The 24,462-nt window shown below is 46.9% G+C and overlaps 1 protein-coding gene across 1 annotated transcript in view; it reads left to right on the top strand.

Moving 5' to 3' along the window:
- Nucleotides 1-24,462, top strand: part of drd3 (dopamine receptor D3) — a 73,782-nt gene that overhangs the window by 32,955 nt on the left and 16,365 nt on the right. The window contains exon 3 of the mRNA XM_065007007.1: nucleotides 23,841-23,977. Coding sequence (XP_064863079.1) covers nucleotides 23,841-23,977 — 137 coding nt within the window. The remainder of the gene's footprint in view (nucleotides 1-23,840; nucleotides 23,978-24,462) is intronic.

Below are 24,462 nucleotides of genomic sequence, written 5' to 3'. Positions count from 1 at the left end.
TGGGCCCAGCACCCACGGTATGGCTTGTTATATTGTTGTATCAGAGACCTGACTGGGCCCAGCACCCACGGTATGGCTTGTTATATTGTTGTATCAGAGACCTGACTGGGCCCAGCACCCACGGTATGGCTTGTTATATTGTTGTATCAGAGACCTGACTGGGCCCAGCACCCCACGGTATGGCTTGTTATATTGTTGTATCAGAGACCTGACTGGGCCCAGCACCCCACGGTATGGCTTGTTATATTGTTGTATCAGAGACCTGACTGGGCCCAGCACCCCACGGTATGGCTTGTTATATTGTTGTATCAGAGACCTGACTGGGCCCAGCACCCACGGTATGGCTTGTTATATTGTTGTATCAGAGACCTGACTGGGCCCAGCACCCCACGGTATGGCTTGTTATATTGTTGTATCAGAGACCTGACTGGGCCCAGCACCCCACTGTATGGCTTGTTATATTGTTGTATCAGAGACCTGACTGGGCCCAGCACCCCACTGTATGGCTTGTTATATTGTTGTATCAGAGACCTGACTGGCCAGCACCCACGGTATGGCTTGTTATATTGTTGTATCAGAGACCTGACTGGGCCCAGCACCCACGGTATGGCTTGTTATATTGTTGTATCAGAGACCTGACTGGGCCCAGCACCCCACGGTATGGCTTGTTATATTGTTGTATCAGAGACCTGACTGGGCCCAGCACCCACGGTATGGCTTGTTATATTGTTGTATCAGAGACCTGACTGGGCCCAGCACCCCACGGTATGGCTTGTTATATTGTTGTATCAGAGACCTGACTGGGCCCAGCACCCCACGGTATGGCTTGTTATATTGTTGTATCAGAGACCTGACTGGGCCCAGCACCCACGGTATGGCTTGTTATATTGTTGTATCAGAGACCTGACTGGGCCCAGCACCCCACGGTATGGCTTGTTATATTGTTGTATCAGAGACCTGACTGGGCCAGCACCCCACGGTATGGCTTGTTATATTGTTGTATCAGAGACCTGACTGGGCCCAGCACCCACGGTATGGCTTGTTATATTGTTGTATCAGAGACCTGACTGGGCCCAGCACCCCACGGTATGGCTTGTTATATTGTTGTATCAGAGACCTGACTGGGCCCAGCACCCCACGGTATGGCTTGTTATATTGTTGTATCAGAGACCTGACTGGGCCCAGCACCCCACGGTATGGCTTGTTATATTGTTGTATCAGAGACCTGACTGGGCCCAGCACCCCACGGTATGGCTTGTTATATTGTTGTATCAGAGACCTGACTGGGCCCAGCACCCACGGTATGGCTTGTTATATTGTTGTATCAGAGACCTGACTGGGCCCAGCACCCACGGTATGGCTTGTTATATTGTTGTATGACTGGAGACCTGACTTGTTATATTGTTGCCCTGACTGGCAGCACCCCACGGTATGGCTTGTTATATTGTTGTATCAGAGACCTGACTGGGCCCAGCACCCCACGGTATGGCTTGTTATATTGTTGTATCAGAGACCTGACTGGGCCCAGCACCCCACGGTATGGCTTGTTATATTGTTGTATCAGAGACCTGACTGGGCCCAGCACCCCACGGTATGGCTTGTTATATTGTTGTATCAGAGACCTGACTGGGCCCAGCACCCACGGTATGGCTTGTTATATTGTTGTATCAGAGACCTGACTGGGCCCAGCACCCACGGTTGTATGGCTTGTTATATTGTTGTATCAGAGACCTGACTGGGCCCAGCACCCACGGTATGGCTTGTTATATTGTTGTATCAGAGACCTGACTGGGCCCAGCACCCACGGTATGGCTTGTTATATTGTTGTATCAGAGACCTGACTGGGCCCAGCACCCACGGTATGGCTTGTTATATTGTTGTATCAGAGACCTGACTGGGCCCAGCACCCCACGGTATGGCTTGTTATATTGTTGTATCAGAGACCTGACTGGGCCCAGCACCCACGGTATGGCTTGTTATATTGTTGTATCAGAGACCTGACTGGGCCCAGCACCCCACGGTATGGCTTGTTATATTGTTGTATCAGAGACCTGACTGGGCCAGCACCCACGGTATGGCTTGTTATATTGTTGTATCAGAGACCTGACTGGGCCCAGCACCCCACGGTATGGCTTGTTATATTGTTGTATCAGAGACCTGACTGGGCCCAGCACCCCACGGTATGGCTTGTTATATTGTTGTATCAGAGACCTGACTGGGCCCAGCACCCCACGGTATGGCTTGTTATATTGTTGTATCAGAGACCTGACTGGGCCCAGCACCCACGGTATGGCTTGTTATATTGTTGTATCAGAGACCTGACTGGGCCCAGCACCCACGGTATGGCTTGTTATATTGTTGTATCAGAGACCTGACTGGGCCCAGCACCCACGGTATGGCTTGTTATATTGTTGTATCAGAGACCTGACTGGGCCCAGCACCCACGGTATGGCTTGTTATATTGTTGTATCAGAGACCTGACTGGGCCCAGCACCCCACGGTATGGCTTGTTATATTGTTGTATCAGAGACCTGACTGGGCCCAGCACCCCACGGTATGGCTTGTTATATTGTTGTATCAGAGACCTGACTGGGCCCAGCACCCACGGTATGGCTTGTTATATTGTTGTATCAGAGACCTGACTGGGCCCAGCACCCACGGTATGGCTTGTTATATTGTTGTATCAGAGACCTGACTGGGCCCAGCACCCCACGGTATGGCTTGTTATATTGTTGTATCAGAGACCTGACTGGGCCAGCACCCCACGGTATGGCTTGTTATATTGTTGTATCAGAGACCTGACTGGGCCCAGCACCCACGGTATGGCTTGTTATATTGTTGTATCAGAGACCTGACTGGGTCCAGCACCCCACGGTATGGCTTGTTATATTGTTGTATCAGAGACCTGACTGGGCCCAGCACCCCACGGTATGGCTTGTTATATTGTTGTATCAGAGACCTGATGGCTTGGGCCCAGCACCCACGGTATGGCTTGTTATATTGTTGTATCAGAGACCTGACTGGGCCCAGCACCCACGGTATGGCTTGTTATATTGTTGTATCAGAGACCTGACTGGGCCCAGCACCCCACGGTATGGCTTGTTATATTGTTGTATCAGAGACCTGACTGGGCCAGCACCCCACGGTATGGCTTGTTATATTGTTGTATCAGAGACCTGACTGGGCCCAGCACCCCACGGTATGGCTTGTTATATTGTTGTATCAGAGACCTGACTGGGCCCAGCGCCCCACGGTATGGCTTGTTATATTGTTGTATCAGAGACCTGACTGGGCCCAGCACCCCTGACGGTATGGCTTGTTATATTGTTGTATCAGAGACCTGACTGGGCCCAGCGCCCCACGGTATGGCTTGTTATATTGTTGTATCAGAGACCTGACTGGGCCCAGCACCCACGGTATGGCTTGTTATATTGTTGTATCAGAGACCTGACTGGGCCCAGCACCCACGGTATGGCTTGTTATATTGTTGTATCAGAGACCTGACTGGGCCCAGCACCCACGGTATGGCTTGTTATATTGTTGTATCAGAGGCTTGTTATATTGTTGTATCAGAGACCTGACTGGGCCCAGCACCCACGGTATGGCTTGTTATATTGTTGTATCAGAGACCTGACTGGGCCCAGCGCCCCACGGTATGGCTTGTTATATTGTTGTATCAGAGACCTGACTGGGCCCAGCACCCACGGTATGGCTTGTTATATTGTTGTATCAGAGACCTGACTGGGCCCAGCACCCACGGTATGGCTTGTTATATTGTTGTATCAGAGACCTGACTGGGTCCAGGACCCCACGGTATGGCTTGTTATATTGTTGTATCAGAGACCTGACTGGGCCCAGCACCCACGGTATGGCTTGTTATATTGTTGTATCAGAGACCTGACTGGGCCCAGCACCCCACGGTATGGCTTGTTATATTGTTGTATCAGAGACCTGACTGGGCCCAGCACCCCACGGTATGGCTTGTTATATTGTTGTATCAGAGACCTGACTGGATCCAGCACCCCACGGTATGGCTTGTTATATTGTTGTATCAGAGACCTGACTGGGCCCAGCAACGGTATGGCTTGTTATATTGTTGTATCAGAGACCTGACTGGGCCCAGCACCCCACGGTATGGCTTGTTATATTGTTGTATCAAAGACCTGACTGGGCCCAGCACCCCACGGTATGGCTTGTTATATTGTTGTATCAGAGACCTGACTGGGCCCAGCACCCATGGTATGGCTTGTTATATTGTTGTATCAGAGACCTGACTGGGCCCAGCACCCCACGGTATGGCTTGTTATATTGTTGTATCAGAGACCTGACTGGGCCCAGCACCCACGGTATGGCTTGTTATATTGTTGTATCAGAGACCTGACTGGGCCCAGCGCCCCACGGTATGGCTTGTTATATTGTTGTATCAGAGACCTGACTGGGCCCAGCACCCACGGTATGGCTTGTTATATTGTTGTATCAGAGACCTGACTGGGCCCAGCACCCACGGTATGGCTTGTTATATTGTTGTATCAGAGACCTGACTGGGCCCAGCACCCACGGTATGGCTTGTTATATTGTTGTATCAGAGACCTGACTGGGCCCAGCGCCCCACGGTATGGCTTGTTATATTGTTGTATCAGAGACCTGACTGGATTCAGCACCCCACGGTATGGCTTGTTATATTGTTGTATCAGAGACCTGACTGGGCCCAGCACCCACGGTATGGCTTGTTATATTGTTGTATCAGAGACCTGACTGGGTCCAGCACCCCACTGTATGGCTTGTTATATTGTTGTATCAGAGACCTGACTGGGCCCAGCACCCCACTGTATGGCTTGTTATATTGTTGTATCAGAGACCTGACTGGGCCCAGCACCCACGGTATGGCTTGTTATATTGTTGTATCAGAGACCTGACTGGGCCCAGCACCCACGGTATGGCTTGTTATATTGTTGTATTAAAGACCTGACTGGGCCCAGCACCCCACTGTATGGCTTGTTATATTGTTGTATCAGAACAGAGACCTGACTGGGCTCCAGCACCCACGGTATGGCTTGTTATATTGTGTATCAGCCTGACCCCAGCACCCACGGACCTGTTGTATCAGAGACTGACTGGGTCCACATCCTTTCACTCCTCCTCTCTTGTTACATTTTCCTCTTCTTGTCTGCTGCTAAAGCCACTTTCTACCACTCTAAATTGTTGTATCAAGACCTGACTGCCTCCAACCCCACGGAAGGCTTGTTTATTGCAACCTTCTCCTCCCTCCTGAATTGTTGTATCCTCCTCCCAGCCCCCCTCCTCCCTTATCTTTGTTGTATCAGATGACCTGACTGTCAACCATTTTGAAAATTGAAGTATCAGAGACATCCGATCCTCGGTTGCTAAGTCAAACGACACCGCTGGTTCTGTTATATTGTTGTATCAGAGACACTGCCCTACCCTGTGCTCTGACCTTGTTTATCAGAGACCTCTCTCTCCAGATGAAATATGGCTTGTTATATTGTTGTATCAGAGACCTGACTGGGCCGCCCCACAACCTTGTTATATTGTTGTATCAGACCCTATCCCCTCCCTCTTCTCCAGACCATTGTTGTATCAGAGACCTGACTCCCAGCACCCACGGTATGGCTTGTTAATTGTTCCCTGAGACCGCTGGGCCCAGTCCCTTCCGTCTTTGTTGTAAGAGAGCGAGAGTTGCACCCCTTCTGAAAAAGACCTGACACTCAGATCCCTCCGATATTGTCAACAACTGACTGGGCAGACCAGTATCCCTTCTTATATTGTTGTCTCCAAAACTCTTGATATTGTTGTATCAGAGACCTGACTGGGCCCAGCACCTTGGCTTGTTATATTGTTGTATCAGCCTGACTCCCGCTATCTTGTCTCAGAATGACCTTCTTGATCCAAATCAGTCAGGTTTTAAGACTAGTCATTCAACTGAGACCTGACTGGGTCCAGTACCCACGGAGGGCTTGCACTTTGTTATATTGTTGTATCAGAGACCTGCTCTCATCCTTCTAGACCTATCGGCTGGTATGGCTTGTTATATTGTTGTATCAGAGATCCTGACTGGGCCCACCCTCTCCGTTATATTGTTGTATCAGAGACCTGACTGGGCCCAGGCCTTGTTATATTGTTGTACCCACGCTTGTTATATTGTTGTATCAGAGACCTGACAGGTCCCAGCTCACCCAGGTGGCGTTATATTGTTGTATCAGAGAACTGACTCCACACCCCACGGTATGGCTTGTTACCATTGGTGTCCCAGAGACTGACTGGATCCAGCACCCTCTCCTATTCTCGCTATACACCAAGTCACTTGGCTCTGTCATAGCACCCCACATGGTCTCTCCTATCATTGCTATCAGAGACCTGACTGGGCCCAGCACCCACTTGTTATATTGTTGTATTAATCTTCTCCTTTCCCTTCTGATGACCAGGTGGCGGCTTGTTATATTGTTGTATCAGCATGTCTGGCAGACATATCCGTTATATTGTGTATCAGATGACGGATCACCACCTCAATTGCTGAACCTGACTGGCAAGACGGAACTGCTCTTCCTCCCGTTGTATCAGGACCTGACTGCCCAGCACCCATGATGGCTTGTTATATTGTTGTATCAACTCCATTGGGTCCCAGCACCCAGAGGCTAAGAACCTTGGTTATATTGTTGTATCAGTGATCCTGGACAACACCCTGTCGTTCTCAGACCTGACATCCAGGCGGTGGCTTGTTATATTGTTGTAGGTTCATGCTCTACAACATTGTTGCAGAGGGCCCACCTGACTTGGGTATCTGCCTCACACAGGAATGGCTTGTTATATTGTTGTATCAGAGTCCTGGGCCCAATCCAGGCACTTGTCATCTCCCCGTCTGGATTACTGCAACTCGCTGTATGGCTGGGCTCCTGCCTGTGCCATTAAACCCCTACTTGTTAATTGTTGTATCCAGACCTGACGCCCAGCAGCCCGTCTTGGTGTATCAACCTTCCCAAGTTCTCTCTCTGACTGGGTCCAGGACCCCACGTCATATTGTTGTATCAGCCTGACTCCGCCCAGCACCCACTGGCTTGTTATAGTTGAAGTCAGCATCCGGTATGGCTTGTTATAAGACCATGGTGCCCAGCCCCACGGAGCTTGTTATATTGGTATCAGAGACCTGACTGGGCCCAGTACCCCAGGCTCTGATCAGGCCCTGACACCCAAACAAGGGCACTGGCTTGTTATATCCACCTATCTGGCCTGACTGGCCTCCAGCACCACTGAGGCTTGTTATAGTTCCAGAGACCTGACTGGGCAGCCCAGTCAAAACTGTATCAGAGACCTGCTCTGGCCCCCCCAATGGTTGAATTGTTGTATCAAACCTGACCCTCACGACGCCAGGACAGCTTGTTATATTGTTGTAATCACCAGCCCTGACACCTGAAACCCCACCCACTTTGTTAAGGAATACCTGAGGATAGGATAAAGTAATCCCTCTCACCCCTCCCCCAGGACCCCACGAAAAGATTTAGATCAGCACCTGACTGGGTCCAGGACCACTGGAGGTTGTTATATTGTTGTATCAGAGACCTGAATGCACCCCACGGTATGGCTTGTTATAGTTGCTGACTGGATAAGAGCGTCTGCTAAATGACTTAAATGTAAAAATGTAATGTTATATTGTTGTATCAGAGACCTGACTGGATCCAGCACCCCACGGTATGGCTTGTTATATTGTTGTATCAGAGACCTGACTGGGCCCAGCACCCCACGGTATGGCTTGTTATATTGTTGTATCAGAGACCTGACTGGGCCCAGCGCCCCACTGTATGGCTTGTTATATTGTTGTATCCGAGATCTGACTGGGCACAGCACCCACGGTATGGCTTGTTATATTGTTGTATCAGAGACCTGACTGGGCCCAGCACCCACGGTATGGCTTGTTATATTGTTGTATCAGAGACCTGACTGGGCCCAGCACCCACGGTATGGCTTGTTATATTGTTGTATCAGAGACCTGACTGGGCCCAGCACCCACGGTATGGCTTGTTATATTGTTGTATCAGAGACCTGACTGGGCCCAGCACCCACGGTATGGCTTGTTATATTGTTGTATCAGAGATCTGACTGGGCACAGCACCCACGGTATGGCTTGTTATATTGTTGTATCAGAGACCTGACTGGGCCCAGCACCCACGGTATGGCTTGTTATATTGTTGTATCAGAGACCTGACTGGGCCCAGCACCCACGGTATGGCTTGTTATATTGTTGTATCAGAGACCTGACTGGGCCCAGCACCCACAGTATGGCTTGTTATATTGTTGTATCAGAGACCTGACTGGATCCAGCACCCCACGGTATGGCTTGTTATATTGTTGTATCAGAGACCTGACTGGGCCCAGCACTCATGGTATGGCTTGTTATATTGTTGTATCAGAGACCTGACTGGGCCCAGCACCCCACGGTATGGCTTGTTATATTGTTGTATCAGAGACCTGACTGGGCCCAGCACCCCTCTGGATAAGAGCGTCTGCTAAATGACTTAAATGTAATGTAAATGTATGGCTTGTTATATTGTTGTATTAAAGACCTGACAGGATCCAGCACCCCACGGTATGGCTTGTTATATTGTTGTATCAGAGACCTGACTGGGCCCAGCACCCACGGTATGGCTTGTTATATTGTTGTATCAGAGACCTGACTGGGCCCAGCGCCCCACGGTATGGCTTGTTATATTGTTGTATCAGAGACCTGACTGGGTCCAGGACCCCACGGTATGGCTTGTTATGTTGTTGTATCAGAGACCTGACTGGGCCCAGCACCCACGGTATGGCTTGTTATATTGTTGTATCAGAGACCTGACTGGGCTCAGCGCCCCACGGTATGGCTTGTTATATTGTTGTATCAGAGACCTGACTGGGCCCAGCACCCACGGTATGGCTTGTTATATTGTTGTATCAGAGACCTGACTGGGCCCAGCACCCACAGTATGGCTTGTTATATTGTTGTATCAGAGACCTGACTGGATCCAGCACCCCACGGTATGGCTTGTTATATTGTTGTATCAGAGACCTGACTGGGCCCAGCACCCATGGTATGGCTTGTTATATTGTTGTATCAGAGACCTGACTGGGCCCAGCACCCCACGGTATGGCTTGTTATATTGTTGTATCAGAGACCTGACTGGGCCCAGCACCCCACGGTATGGCTTGTTATATTGTTGTATTAAAGACCTGACTGGATCCAGCACCCCACGGTATGGCTTGTTATATTGTTGTATCAGAGACCTGACTGGGCCCAGCACCCACGGTATGGCTTGTTATATTGTTGTATCAGAGACCTGACTGGGCCCAGCGCCCCACGGTATGGCTTGTTATATTGTTGTATCAGAGACCTGACTGGGTCCAGGACCCCACGGTATGGCTTGTTATGTTGTTGTATCAGAGACCTGACTGGGCCCAGCGCCCCACGGTATGGCTTGTTATATTGTTGTATCAGAGACCTGACTGGGCCCAGCACCCCACGGTATGGCTTGTTATATTGTTGTATCAGAGACCTGACTGGGCCCAGCACCCCACGGTATGGCTTGTTATATTGTTGTATCAAAGACCTGACTGGGTCCAGCACCCCACGGTATGGCTTGTTATATTGTTGTATCAGAGACCTGACTGGGCCCAGCACCCACGGTATGGCTTGTTATATTGTTGTATCAGAGACCTGACTGGGCCCAGCGCCCCACGGTATGGCTTGTTATATTGTTGTATCAGAGACCTGACTGGGTCCAGGACCCCACGGTATGGCTTGTTATATTGTTGTATCAGAGACCTGACTGGGCCCAGCGCCCCACGGTATGGCTTGTTATATTGTTGTATCAGAGACCTGACTGGATCCAGCACCCCACGGTATGGCTTGTTATATTGTTGTATTAAAGACCTGACTGGATCCAGCACCCCACGGTATGGCTTGTTATATTGTTGTATCAGAGACCTGACTGGGTCCAGGACCCCACGGTATGGCTTGTTATATTGTTGTATCAGAGACCTGACTGGGCCCAGCACCCCACGGTATGGCTTGTTATATTGTTGTATCAGAGACCTGACTGGGCCCAGCACCCCACGGTATGGCTTGTTATATTGTTGTATCAGAGACCTGACTGGATCCAGCACCCCACGGTATGGCTTGTTATATTGTTGTATCAGAGACCTGACTGGGCCCAGCACCCACGGTATGGCTTGTTATATTGTTGTATCAGAGACCTGACTGGGCCCAGCACCCCACGGTATGGCTTGTTATATTGTTGTATCAGAGACCTGACTGGGCCCAGCACCCACGGTATGGCTTGTTATATTGTTGTATCAGAGACCTGACTGGATCCAGCACCCCACGGTATGGCTTGTTATATTGTTGTATCAGAGACCTGACTGGGCCCAGCACCCACGGTATTGCTTGTTATATTGTTGTATCAGAGACCTGACTGGGTGTAGGACCCCACGGTATGGCTTGTTATATTGTTGTATCAGAGACCTGACTGGATCCAGCACCCCACGGTATGGCTTGTTATATTGTTGTATCAGAGACCTGACTGGGCCCAGCACCCACGGTATGGCTTGTTATATTGTTGTATCAGAGACCTGACTGGGCCCAGCACCCACGGTATGGCTTGTTATATTGTTGTATCAGAGACCTGACTGGGCCCAGCACCCCACGGTATGGCTTGTTATATTGTTGTATCAGAGACCTGACTGGGTCCAGCACCCCACGGTATGGCTTGTTATATTGTTGTATCAGAGACCTGACTGGGCCCAGCACCCACGGTATGGCTTGTTATATTGTTGTATCAGAGACCTGACTGGGTCCAGCACCCCACGGTATGGCTTGTTATATTGTTGTATCAGAGACCTGACTGGATCCAGCACCCCACGGTATGGCTTGTTATATTGTTGTATCAGAGACCTGACTGGGCCCAGCACCCACGGTATGGCTTGTTATATTGTTGTATCAGAGACCTGACTGGGCCCAGCACCCACGGTATGGCTTGTTATATTGTTGTATCAGAGACCTGACTGGGCCCAGCACCCACGGTATGGCTTGTTATATTGTTGTATCAGAGACCTGACTGGGTCCAGGACCCCACGGTATGGCTTGTTATATTGTTGTATCAGAGACCTGACTGGGCCCAGCACCCACGGTATGGCTTGTTATATTGTTGTATCAGAGACCTGACTGGGTCCAGGACCCCACGGTATGGCTTGTTATATTGTTGTATCAGAGACCTGACTGGGTCCAGGACCCCACGGTATGGCTTGTTATATTGTTGTATCAGAGACCTGACTGGGCCCAGCACCCCACGGTATGGCTTGTTATATTGTTGTATCAGAGACCTGACTGGGCCCAGCACCCACGGTATGGCTTGTTATATTGTTGTATCAGAGACCTGACTGGGTCCAGGACCCCACGGTATGGCTTGTTATATTGTTGTATCAGAGACCTGACTGGGTTATATTGTCCAGGGCCCACCCCACGGTATGGCTTGTTATATTGTTGTATCAGAGACCTGACTGGGCCCAGCACCCCACGGTATGGCTTGTTATATTGTTGTATCAGAGACCTGACTGGGCCCAGGACCCCACGGTATGGCTTGTTATATTGTTGTATCAGAGACCTGACTGGGTCCAGGACCCCACGGTATGGCTTGTTATATTGTTGTATCAGAGACCTGACTGGGCCCAGCACCCCACGGTATGGCTTGTTATATTGTTGTATCAGAGACCTGACTGGGCCCAGCACCCACGGTATGGCTTGTTATATTGTTGTATCAGAGACCTGACTGGGTCCAGGACCCCACGGTATGGCTTGTTATATTGTTGTATCAGAGACCTGACTGGGCCCAGCACCCACGGTATGGCTTGTTATATTGTTGTATCAGAGACCTGACTGGGTCCAGGACCCCACGGTATGGCTTGTTATATTGTTGTATCAGAGACCTGACTGGGTCCAGGACCCCACGGTATGGCTTGTTATATTGTTGTATCAGAGACCTGACTGGGCCCAGCACCCCACGGTATGGCTTGTTATATTGTTGTATCAGAGACCTGACTGGGTCCAGGACCCCACGGTATGGCTTGTTATATTGTTGTATCAGAGACCTGACTGGGTCCAGGACCCCACGGTATGGCTTGTTATATTGTTGTATCAGAGACCTGACTGGGCCCAGCACCCCACGGTATGGCTTGTTATATTGTTGTATCAGAGACCTGACTGGGCCCAGCGCCCCACGGTATGGCTTGTTATATTGTTGTATCAGAGACCTGACTGGGCCCAGCACCCACGGTATGGCTTGTTATATTGTTGTATCAGAGACCTGACTGGGTCCAGGACCCCACGGTATGGCTTGTTATATTGTTGTATCAGAGACCTGACTGGGCCCAGCACCCACGGTATGGCTTGTTATATTGTTGTATCAGAGACCTGACTGGGTCCAGGACCCCACGGTATGGCTTGTTATATTGTTGTATCAGAGACCTGACTGGGTCCAGGACCCCACGGTATGGCTTGTTATATTGTTGTATCAGAGACCTGACTGGGCCCAGCACCCCACGGTATGGCGCTTGTTATATTGTTGTATCAGAGACCTGACTGCGTCCAGGACCCCACGGTATGGCTTGTTATATTGTTGTATCAGAGACCTGACTGGGTCCAGGACCCCACGGTATGGCTTGTTATATTGTTGTATCAGAGACCTGACTGGGCCCAGCACCCACGGTATGGCTTGTTATATTGTTGTATCAGAGACCTGACTGGGCCCAGCACCCACGGTATGGCTTGTTATATTGTTGTATCAGAGACCTGACTGGGTCCAGGACCCCACGGTATGGCTTGTTATATTGTTGTATCAGAGACCTGACTGGGCCCAGCACCCACGGTATGGCTTGTTATATTGTTGTATCAGAGACCTGACTGGGTCCAGGACCCCACGGTATGGCTTGTTATATTGTTGTATCAGAGACCTGACTGGGTCCAGGACCCCATGGTATGGCTTGTTATATTGTTGTATCAGAGACCTGACTGGGCCCAGCACCCACGGTATGGCTTGTTATATTGTTGTATCAGAGACCTGACTGGGCCCAGCGCCCCACGGTATGGCTTGTTATATTGTTGTATCAGAGACCTGACTGGGCCCAGCACCCACGGTATGGCTTGTTATATTGTTGTATCAGAGACCTGACTGGGCCCAGCACCCACGGTATGGCTTGTTATATTGTTGTATCAGAGACCTGACTGGGCCCAGCACCCACGGTATGGCTTGTTATATTGTTGTATCAGAGACCTGACTGGGCCCAGCACCCACGGTATGGCTTGTTATATTGTTGTATCAGAGACCTGACTGGGCCCAGCACCCACGGTATGGCTTGTTATATTGTTGTATCAGAGATCTGACTGGGCACAGCACCCACGGTATGGCTTGTTATATTGTTGTATCAGAGACCTGACTGGGCCCAGCACCCCACGGTATGGCTTGTTATATTGTTGTATCAGAGACCTGACTGGGCCCAGCGCCCCACGGTATGGCTTGTTATATTGTTGTATCAGAGACCTGACTGGGCCCAGCGCCCCACGGTATGGCTTGTTATATTGTTGTATCAGAGACCTGACTGGGCCCAGCACCCACGGTATGGCTTGTTATATTGTTGTATCAGAGACCTGACTGGGCCCAGCACCCACAGTATGGCTTGTTATATTGTTGTATCAGAGACCTGACTGGATCCAGCACCCACGGTATGGCTTGTTATATTGTTGTATCAGAGACCTGACTGGGCCCAGCACCCATGGTATGGCTTGTTATATTGTTGTATCAGAGACCTGACTGGGCCCAGCACCCCACGGTATGGCTTGTTATATTGTTGTATCAGAGACCTGACTGGGCCCAGCACCCCACGGTATGGCTTGTTATATTGTTGTATTAAAGACCTGACTGGATCCAGCACCCCACGGTATGGCTTGTTATATTGTTGTATCAGAGACCTGACTGGGCCCAGCACCCACGGTATGGCTTGTTATATTGTTGTATCAGAGACCTGACTGGGCCCAGCGCCCCACGGTATGGCTTGTTATATTGTTGTATCAGAGACCTGACTGGGTCCAGGACCCCACGGTATGGCTTGTTATATTGTTGTATCAGAGACCTGACTGGGCCCAGCACCCCACTGTATGGCTTGTTATATTGTTGTATCAGAGATCTGACTGGGCACAGCACCCACGGTATGGCTTGTTATATTGTTGTATCAGAGACCTGACTGGGTCCAGGACCCCACGGTATGGCTTGTTATATTGTTGTATCAGAGACCTGACTGGGCCCAGCACCCACGGTATGGCTTGTTATATTGTTGTATCAGAGACCTGACTGGGCCCAGCACCCACGCTATGGCTTGTTATATTGTTGTATCAGAGACCTGACTGGGCCCAGCACCCCACTGTATGGCTTGTTATATTGTTGTATCAGAGACCTGACTGGGCCCAGCACCCACGGTATGGCTTGTTATATTGCTGTATCAGAGATCTGACTGGGCCCAGCACCCACGGTATGGCTTGTTATATTGCTGTATCAGAGACCTGACAGGCCCAGCACCCCACTGTATGGCTTGTTATATTGCTGTATCAGAGACCTGACTGGGCCCAGCACCCACGCTATGGCTTGTTATATTGTTGTATCAGAGACCTGACTGTGTCCAGCACCCCACTGTATGGCTCGTTATGCCCAGCACCCATGGTATGGCTTGTTATATTGTTGTGTTTGTGTACTGAGGAACATGTAAATAAAGACACTTTCTTTAGGTTGGGGTCTTTCATCAAGGTAAGTGTATCCATTCAAAGTTGGCCTTAGTGGGAGTGACCATAGAATTATATGGGAGTGACCTGACTGAGTAAAGTATTTGTCATCAGACTATGTCCTTTGCTAGCTCCTTTGCTAGCAAAAAATATTTCCCCTTGTCCTCACTAGTAAATGTTTAGATTTTTTTGTACCCTTTTTTTACCATGTAAGTTGATTGATAACACATTCTCATTTACAACAACTACCTGGGGAATATTTACAGGGGAAGAGTTAACACAGCCGCAAAGTCATAATTATGGCTAAACCCCACCCATTTCCACAATTTATCTTCTTAAAATGTTATTTAAATCTGACCTTAACCTTAACCCTAACCACAATGATAACATTATGCCTAACCCTAACCTTAAAATAACACCAATTCATTTTTTCCCATACATTTTTATGATAGAGACAATTTGAATTTGTGGCTGCGCTATCTAGTGGAAACCATTCCCCTTGGCCTCAAGGGAGAAAAAGACAACAGCTCCTACCTTCCAGCTAGCTAATTAGCAAAGGACATAGCTAGCAAGCGAACAACAGGTCCTACCTTCCAGATAGCTAATCAGCAAAGGACATAGCTAGCAAGCGAACAACAGGTCCTACATTCCAGCTAGCTAATTAGCAAAGGACATAGCTAGCAAGCGAACAACAGGTCCTACATTCCAGCTAGCTAATTAGCAAAGGACATAGCTAGCAAGCGAACAACAGGTCCTACATTCCAGCTAGCTAATTAGCAAAGGACATAGCTAGCAAGCTAAATGCTCCACCAAGAAGAAAGACTACATCCTTCAAATCTGTGGTCGATATGTGTTGCGCTTGTGTGGAATACTATCCCAAGGAGGGTTACAAACACAATCTCTTTATTGCCAAGACTCATTGGGGAAGGTGTTTTGGGAGATTACAGTTATGATTAGGTAAGAGTTATGGTTAGGTAAGAGTTATGGTTAGGTAAGAGTTATGGTTAAGGTTAGGGTAAGGGCAGGGGTTAAATCAACTCACATTTGAATGGTCACATACACATATTTAGCAGATGTTATTGCGGGTGTAGCGAAATGCTTGTGTTCCTAGCTCCAACAGTGCAGTAGTATCTAAACATTATTCACAACAATACATAAATCTAAAAGTAAAATTATGAAATTATGAAATATATAAATATTACATTGAGCAATGTTTGTGTGCCATTGCCTAAATACAGTAGAATATGACACAGTATATACAGTACATATGAGATGAGAAAAGCAGTATGTAAACATTATTAAAGTGACTAGTGATTCCATGTCTATGTATATGGGGCAGCAGCTTCTAAGGTGCAGGCTTGTGTAACCAGGTGGAAGGCAGCTAGTGATGGCTATTTAACAGTCTGATGGCCTTGAGATATAAGCTGTTTTTCAGTCTCTCGGTCCCAGCTTTGATGCCCCTGTACTGACCTCGCCTTCTGGATGATAGCAGGGTGAACAGGCCCCGGCTCGGGTGGTTGATGTCCTTAATGATCTTTTTGGCCTTCCTGTGACATTGGGTGCTGTAGGTGTCCTGGAGGTGGCTCCCCTAAACCCTAAGGTTAAGGTTAGGGTTTAGGGAAGGGACGTACCAAAGATCCCAGATAGCACAACAGAAAAACGATTAGGGGTAATGTGAATAACATGACTTCACTAAACCATTAGAACGTTTCTGCAACTAACTCCCCCTAACAAGCAATGTTTGAAATATGTTCAACCCTCTTGTGGCTTTGAGTCACTGACTCTTATCACGAAGCACGTCTATATCAGATTTCAACATAGTGGGTGTCACATTTGACATTGGTGATTATGACACACAGTTATGCCACATTAATGAACACTTTATGAAGCATGACCTATGGTTATAGATGCTTTGTAATACATTTATGTAGTACTTATGAAGGATCTATGAAGCCTTTATAAGCTGAATGTTATTGAAAGCGGGACCCAAAACACATAAATGCAGTGGTATTACGCTACATTTGCAGTAAATTAAGTACATCCATGATGTCCTATAGTTTTTGCCGATTGCTTACACACTGAAGGTGAATGCTTAGACAAAAGCATCAAACTCTTAACTTTTGTAACCATGCCTTAAACAAAGGCACCAAAAGTACAAACACATTTTCTGCTTTCCACGTTGTTTGCAGTTCTGCAACACACTTTGCACTTTGTTTGCACTTAGTTTACAATTCTGCAAAACACTTGAAAAACACCACACTGTTTCTTACATTAGACACTTCGATCAAGAATGAAATCTCTCGCAATCATTGGAACACTTCTATTCAAAATACGAAACATACCTGAAATTGGCAACATCCACACACACACATGAAAACATTCATACAGTAATTGAACACCAATTAGTCTGAGCCTCAGTACTGCAAATAGACCTCCGGTAAGATCACCTCTTTGTGAGAACTTTCCAAACATGGAGGCAGTGAGAGCGAGTGGAAGAGGAAGAGAAAGAGGAAGAGAATGAGGAGGACAAGAACAAAGAAGGGGACCAGGCAACGGAGACATATTTCCGATGACATTAGGGCCACTTTGCTGGACCATGTCATAAATCATGGCCTGACGATGAGGGATGCAGAGAGTCCAGCCCAACCTGAGTTGCTACACGGTAGCATCCATAATACGGACATTTAGACTGGAGAACAGGTATGTCTTCAACTTTCTACACTAGACTGTATGTATGTAATCGTTGCACATCATTCTGCATCACAATACAATACAATGTATGTCCTGCAATATTAGGTCTATGTTCCCCAGTGAACAAGGCACCTGCCTTGCCTGTAGCTTGTAGTTTTGACTGAATGTGTCTGACCCATCCCTCCCCATCCTTGTGTGAAAATGTAGACATTGTAGTTCTGTGTTTTGAGTTACACCATATTCACGGGACAGTGTATGCATTTTCTGTCACGCTCTTTCAAAATCGAACCCAGAAGCAGACCAGGACAAGGAGAGTAGGAAGAAGGTGAGTATTTATTTACAAGTGAATGTGAATGGGTAGATATATCCAGGTGGCGTAGCGGGGAGCGGTGGTGAGTTGATGGGAGTAAATAGGTGGATCCAATGGGGTAGTGGAATCCTCCGACGACCAGGCGGGAATGGGGTAAATGTTCCTGGTGAGTAACTGAAGACAGAACAAACAGAGGTAAGTTTAAGGCAAGCAATACGTAAAAAACAACAAAACAAATTCTATCCTACTTGAGGCTGATACTCTGGCACAACATACTGTTCATGGCTAACGATCCGGCAGGGAATGGATGTCAGGTCCGGGCTTATGAAGAGGAGAGATGATGATCAGGACCAGGTGTGCAGATAGCTGATGGGATACAGGTGCGGGTAATCAGAACTCCCAACTGGCTACATTGCCCGGCAACCAGACAGGGTGCGTTCCAGGACGCCGGAAAAAACACTCCAGGACAGAACACAGGCAAAAAACAGACTCAGGAAACGGGATTCGTGACATTTTCTGTTACAGAGAGTCCTGGACTTTGATGCAGCTGCACAGCCTCATGAGTTCATTTTCATTGATGAAGCTGGATTCAATCTAGCTAAAACCAGGCGTCGGGGCCTAAATGTTATAGGACAAAGAGCCGTTGTGAATGTCCCTGGGCAGCACGGGGGAAATATCACCTTGTGAACCGCCATTAGTCTGCAAGGAGTTCTCCATCACCATGCCACCCTCGGTCCCTACAGTACTGCACACAAAATCATATTTCTGGATGGACTATATAATGCAGTTGTACAGGACGGACCAGAGCAGCCCAGGTTTGTGGTCATCTGGGATAATGTTGGTTTCCACCGGGCTGCTCTGGTCAGGGACTGGTTCACCAACCACAATAACTTCACAGTTGTATACCTGCCCCCTTACTCCCCATTTCTCAATCCGATTGAGGAATTATTTTCGGCATGGAGTTGGAAAGTGTATGACCGCCAACCACATCACCGCCTGCCTCTTCTGCAAGCAACGGAAGAGGCATGCGGAGACATTGAGGTGGGGTCAGTCCAAGGATGGATATGGGGCAAGGACATATTTACCCTGTTGCCTAGCCAGGGTTGACACTGCTTGTGATGTGGATGAGGTGATGTGGCCAGACCCTAACAGAAGGCGGGATCCATAAACCATCCACCCCATCCCTTACAATCCCTTACAATTATATTTTTTGTTTACCATTGCACTGTAATTTTACGGTAATTAATATTGTTTCCGTGAGTTTACAGTAACATATTGTATTGATTACTGTACTGTAATTCTACTTTTTAAAGTTGTTTTGTTGTTGTAATAACCTGCAATGGCAAAAAAATAAGATGTATATATTTTTTTCTGAAGCCTTTCTACTTTTGTGTTCATTGAAATGTGAGTAGATGTACTGTACTGGACCATCTTTCACAGAAAGAAGCCTGTATGAGAACATTAAAAAGGTATGCAAAGTACTAAAGACAGCAGTGTTTTGTGTGGAGTACATCAATGTGTTGTTGCTGCTTTGAAAGAGTAATTTACAGTTTTTTACAATCCCTTTGGCACTAATTTCAGAACCTTGTGATCATTTTTCAATACTCTAGACACAAAACTCAAAACAGTCATCACTTGTAACACAGGCTGTCCAATGTTCAAAACATTGCAGTGTGCATTCATATCTTTAAACAATCCTTGCACTTGCAGGATCATTGGTTCAAATAACACATTTATCATGAAATACCATAGTTTCACTGTGTAGTTGTTTGTTCAATCATTAAATATTGTAGTACAAAATATGTAATAGATGTTTCATTGTGGTACTACCTGTAAATACATCACTGTAAAAGGACTAGTAAAGAGAATACTACAGACACAGTGGAATCATTGAACAAAATCTGACATTTATTGATGAAATACAATAAAATCACTCATAGGTTTCTTTGAATCAAAGCAAAAATAATTAGCTACAAAAAAAGAAAAAAACTCAACTGCAGTGTTCCTCACCTGGCTTACTGTAAAAAGCTAAACAAAGGATTGATTACTGTACTTCTATATTTCCATCAACCCTGTCTTGTGGATTTGGCCGTAGGTTTTCATTCACATCACAATGGATGTTTTCATTAGCCAAACATCTTGGGAAGAATCTTCGGGCATGGCGAATCCAGGCCTGGCACTGGTCTGCTGTGATGTCATTGCATGCATCATCCATGGCCTGGAGAAGGGTGACTTGTTCATGAGGGTGCCTATCATATACAGTGGGGAGAACAAGTATTTGATACACTGCCGATTTTGCAGGTTTTCCTACTTACAAAGCATGTAGAGGTCTGTCATTTTTATCGTAGGTACACTTCAACTGTGAGAGACGGAATCTAAAACAAAAATACAGCATTCTCGTATTCCTCTTCTCCAGATGGGTTAGGGCAGTGTGCAGTGTGGTTGCGATTGCATCGTCTGTGGACCTATTGGGGCAGTAAGCAAATTGGAGTGGGTCTAGGGTGTCAGGTAGAGTGGAGGTGATATGGTCCTTGACTAGTCTCTCAAAGCACTTCATGATGACGGACGTGAGTGCTACGGGGGGGTAGTCGTTTAGCTCAGTTACCTTAGCTTTCTTGGGAACAGGAACAATGGTGGCACTCTTGAAGAATGTGGGGACAGCAGACTGGGATAAGGATTGGTTGAATATGTCCGTAAACACACCAGCCAGCTGGTCTGCGCATGCTCTGAGGACGCGGCTGGGGATGCCATCTGGGCCTGCAGCCTTGCGAGGGTTAACACGTTTAAATGTTTTACTCACGTTGGCTGCAGTGAAGGAGAGTCCGCAGGTTTTAGTAGCAGGCCGTGTCAGTGGCACTGTATTGTCCTCAGAGCGGGCAAAGAAGTTGTTTAGTCTGTCTGGAAGCAAGACATCCTGGTCCGCGACTGGGCTGGTTTTCTTTTTGTAATCCGTGATTGACTGTAGACGCTGCCACATACCTCTTGTGCCTGAGCCGTTGAATTGCGACTCTACTTTGTCTCTATACTGACTCTTAGCTTGTTTGATTGCCTTGCGGAGGGAATAGCTACACTGTTTGTATTCGGTCATGTTACCGGTCACCTTGCCCTGATTAAAAGCAGTGGTTCGCGCTATCAGCTTCGCACGAATGCTGCCATCAATCCACGGCTTCTGGTTTGGGAATGTTGTTAGAGCCGATTTGGACATATTTGCATAAAAGACTGAACATACCGAGCTCCATGTACATTTGTGTAAATATAGTAAATATTAATGTACATGATGAAATATTAGGTACATACCGTTATGATTTATATTTACCTGATTGAGATATATTCTTTTTTTTATTGTAATTCAGTTTTTGTCCCTTCCCTCTTGCCCATTCATTGTATTGTGGTAAGTGTGTTAGGATAAAGGCAGGAAGTCCTTGCTAGATGCGGGAGCGGTATAATTTTTTGACCATACAGACATACATACAGACAGGTCATATTATGTATTTTCCATATCAAGTAATCTATGCTTTAAGTTGATTGGAGAATCATTTCTTTGTTAGATATAAGAAGAATAAATATCCCTGGATGTCATTGAATGTTTGGCCGTTTGGAAATCCTGAGTGTGGACTGTATGCGTACCAAACAACCCCGCTTCAGGCCTGGGCAGTGGCTATGGTAAAGAGGGAAGGAAGCCATTACAAATGTTTTAATAGTTGCTGTGAGTACGACATCGCCGATGCACTTGTTAATAAACTCGCTCACCGAATCAGCGTATTCGTCAATGTTGTTGTTTGACTCAATGCAGAACATATCCCAGTCCACATGATCGAAGTAATCTTGAAGCGTGGAATCAGATTGGTCAGATCAGCGTTGAAAAGACCTGAGCGCGGGAGCTTCCTGTTTTAGTTTCTGTCTATAGGCTGGAGGCAACAAAATGGAGTCGTGGTCAGCTTTTCCGAAAGGAGGGTGGGGGAGGGCCTTATATGCGTCGCGGAAGTTAGAATAACAATGATCCAGGGTTTTACCAGCCCTGGTTGCACAATCGATATACTGATAGAATTTAGGGAGTCTTGTGTTCAAATTGGCCTTGTTAAAATCCCCAGCTACAATGAAAGCAGCCTCAGGATATGTGGTTTCCAGTTTACATAGAGTCAAATGAAGTTCGTTCAGGGCCATTGATGTGTCTGCTTGGGGGAGAATACAGTGCCTTGCGAAAGTATTCGGCCCCTTGAACTTTGCGACCTTTTGCCACATTTCAGGCTTCAAACATAAAGATATAAAACTGTATTTTTTTGTGAAGAATCAACAACAAGTGAGACACAATCATGAAGTGGAACGACATTTATTGGATATTTCAAACTTTTTTAACAAATCAAAAACTGAAAAATTGGGCGTGCAAAATTATTCCGATAATTGCCCGTCTCCGGAGCCTTACCAGAAGACCGCTTCATCTGCCTCTTTTACAGCGTCGTTGTTTTGGTTCGCCGGCTGGGATCCGATCCATTGCCCTGCGTGTTAGGCAAAACAGAGGATCCGCTTTGGGAAAGGCATATTCAGGGGCGGCAGGGTATCCTAGTGGTTAGAGCGTTGGACTAGTAACCGGAAGGTTGCAAGTTCAAACCCCCGAGCTGACATGGTACAAATCTGTCGTTCTGCCCCTGAACCGGCAGTTAACCCACTGTTCCTAGGCCGTCATTGAAAATAAGAATTTGTTCTTAACTGACTTGCCTGGTTAAATAAAGGTAAAATATATATATTTTTTAAAAATTGTTGTAATGATGGTGAGTTGACGTTGCTCTTATATCCAATAGTTCCTCCCGACTGTATATAATAAAACCTAAGATTACCTGGGGTACCAATCATTGGTTGTGAATTTTGTGTCTAGAGTTGTGTCTAGAGTTTTGTAAAATGACATCAAGGTTCTGAAATTAGTGCCAGAGTGATTGTAAAAAACTGTAAATGGTGCATGTATGTATCATTTTGTTGCAAAAATGCCATTTTGAAAAAGGATTGTTAGGTTTTGATTGCAGTTTCATTTTGACATAGAAATAAAATGTTTATCTCCAAGTGTTGTGTTTTATTTGGCTTGTGTGTAGTTTTGACACAATGAGCCAAATTCCGCAACAAGTGTGTAAGCAATCGCAAAAAACTGTAATAGAATATATTCGGATAAATATATCTAGATAGAAAGTAATGATAATGTGATGATGCAGGTCCAGGGGTCGGACTGACTCATACGGTTTGGCTCATGAGAAACACCCACATTTTTTTCATTACGTTTCACATTTTCTGAGGTCAACGCTGAAGTGATCTGAAGTGATCCGAAGTGACCCGAAGTGATCTGAAGTGTTCCGAAGTGATCCGAAGTGTTCTGAAGTGTTCTGAAGTGATCTGCCGTGTTCTGAAGTGATCAGAAGTGATCCGAAGTGTTCTGAAGTGATCTGCCATGTTCTGAAGTGTTCTGAAGTCATTGCAGGCAATCTCAACGCTCAACGCTGTCCCTCATGTGGTACCCTTCCTGCAGGCTCATCCTGACATGAACCTCCAGCATGACAGTGCCACCAGCCATTATGCATTCTTGGCATACAACACAAAGTTTATGAATTTTATCAAAGCTTTCCTGGCCTTATTGCTGAATAGCCAAATTGCGTAATTGTGAAACAATTTCAATATAGAAGCGCTTCATTTGCTGTTCCATTGTGGAACTTGATATCACGCTCATTGGAATTTAATTTGCTTCTTTCTCTTTCTGTTAACTTCTAAATGTTCTAACTTAATTGACCTCTCCCTTTTACAAATGCTCTCTCTCTCTCTCTCCCCATCTGTCTCTTTCTATCTCTCTCTGTCTCTTTCTCAAACACAAACTTTCTCTCTCAGAGTGAGAGATCTTGTCACAGATCACAGATATAACCTGACTGATCAATTTCCCGGGTTAGGGTTAGTTAGCATAACCAGTCTGTTTGTGGTGACTGATGCATTTCCAGGGAAACGGTTAGGGTTAGTTAGTATAACCCGTTTGTCTGTGTGATCCATCTCCAGGTACACAGCGGTGGTGATGCCTGTCCTCTACAACACCACACACAGCTCCAGGAAGCGGGTTTCAGTCATGATCGCGACAGTGTGGATCCTGGCCTTTGCTGTATCCTGCCCCCTGCTGTTCGGATTTAACACATCAGGTGAGACACGTGAGTACAGGTGAGACACACCCACACCCCCTCGCGCAAACACAGTTTGAAATGAACCACTATCCAGTGAGCCCCTATACCCTTGGAAAACTGCCTCCCTAGCCAGTGAGTAAGTTCTTGATTGTAGTGAATGACCTCTATTACTCTATTACTAGCCAATGTCCATTGGTGTCCATGTGAGTAAACAAAAATGTCCCTTTGAAATTGTGTGCTAAAATTGCAACCCCAGCTGATTTTTATTAATCTAAATTTCGTATTCGTATTTTTTTTAGGTATAATTTAAACAAAATAATTGAACTGCATTGTTGGTTAAGGGCTTGTAAGTAAGCATTTCACTGTAAGACACCTGTCGTATTCAGCGCATGTGACACATTTTATTTGATTGCAAAAAATATTTCCTCTTCAACCGGTTTCGTATCCCCCTGGCATTGATTGACATAAACTTCATGTCCATATACACAAAATAGAAAGGAAAA

Source organism: Oncorhynchus nerka, linkage group LG22 (assembly GCF_034236695.1).
Source record: "Oncorhynchus nerka isolate Pitt River linkage group LG22, Oner_Uvic_2.0, whole genome shotgun sequence".
Taxonomy (NCBI): domain Eukaryota; kingdom Metazoa; phylum Chordata; class Actinopteri; order Salmoniformes; family Salmonidae; genus Oncorhynchus; species Oncorhynchus nerka.
The sequence above is the reverse complement of the archived record's forward strand: the minus strand, read 5'-3'. Positions and strand labels throughout refer to the sequence as shown.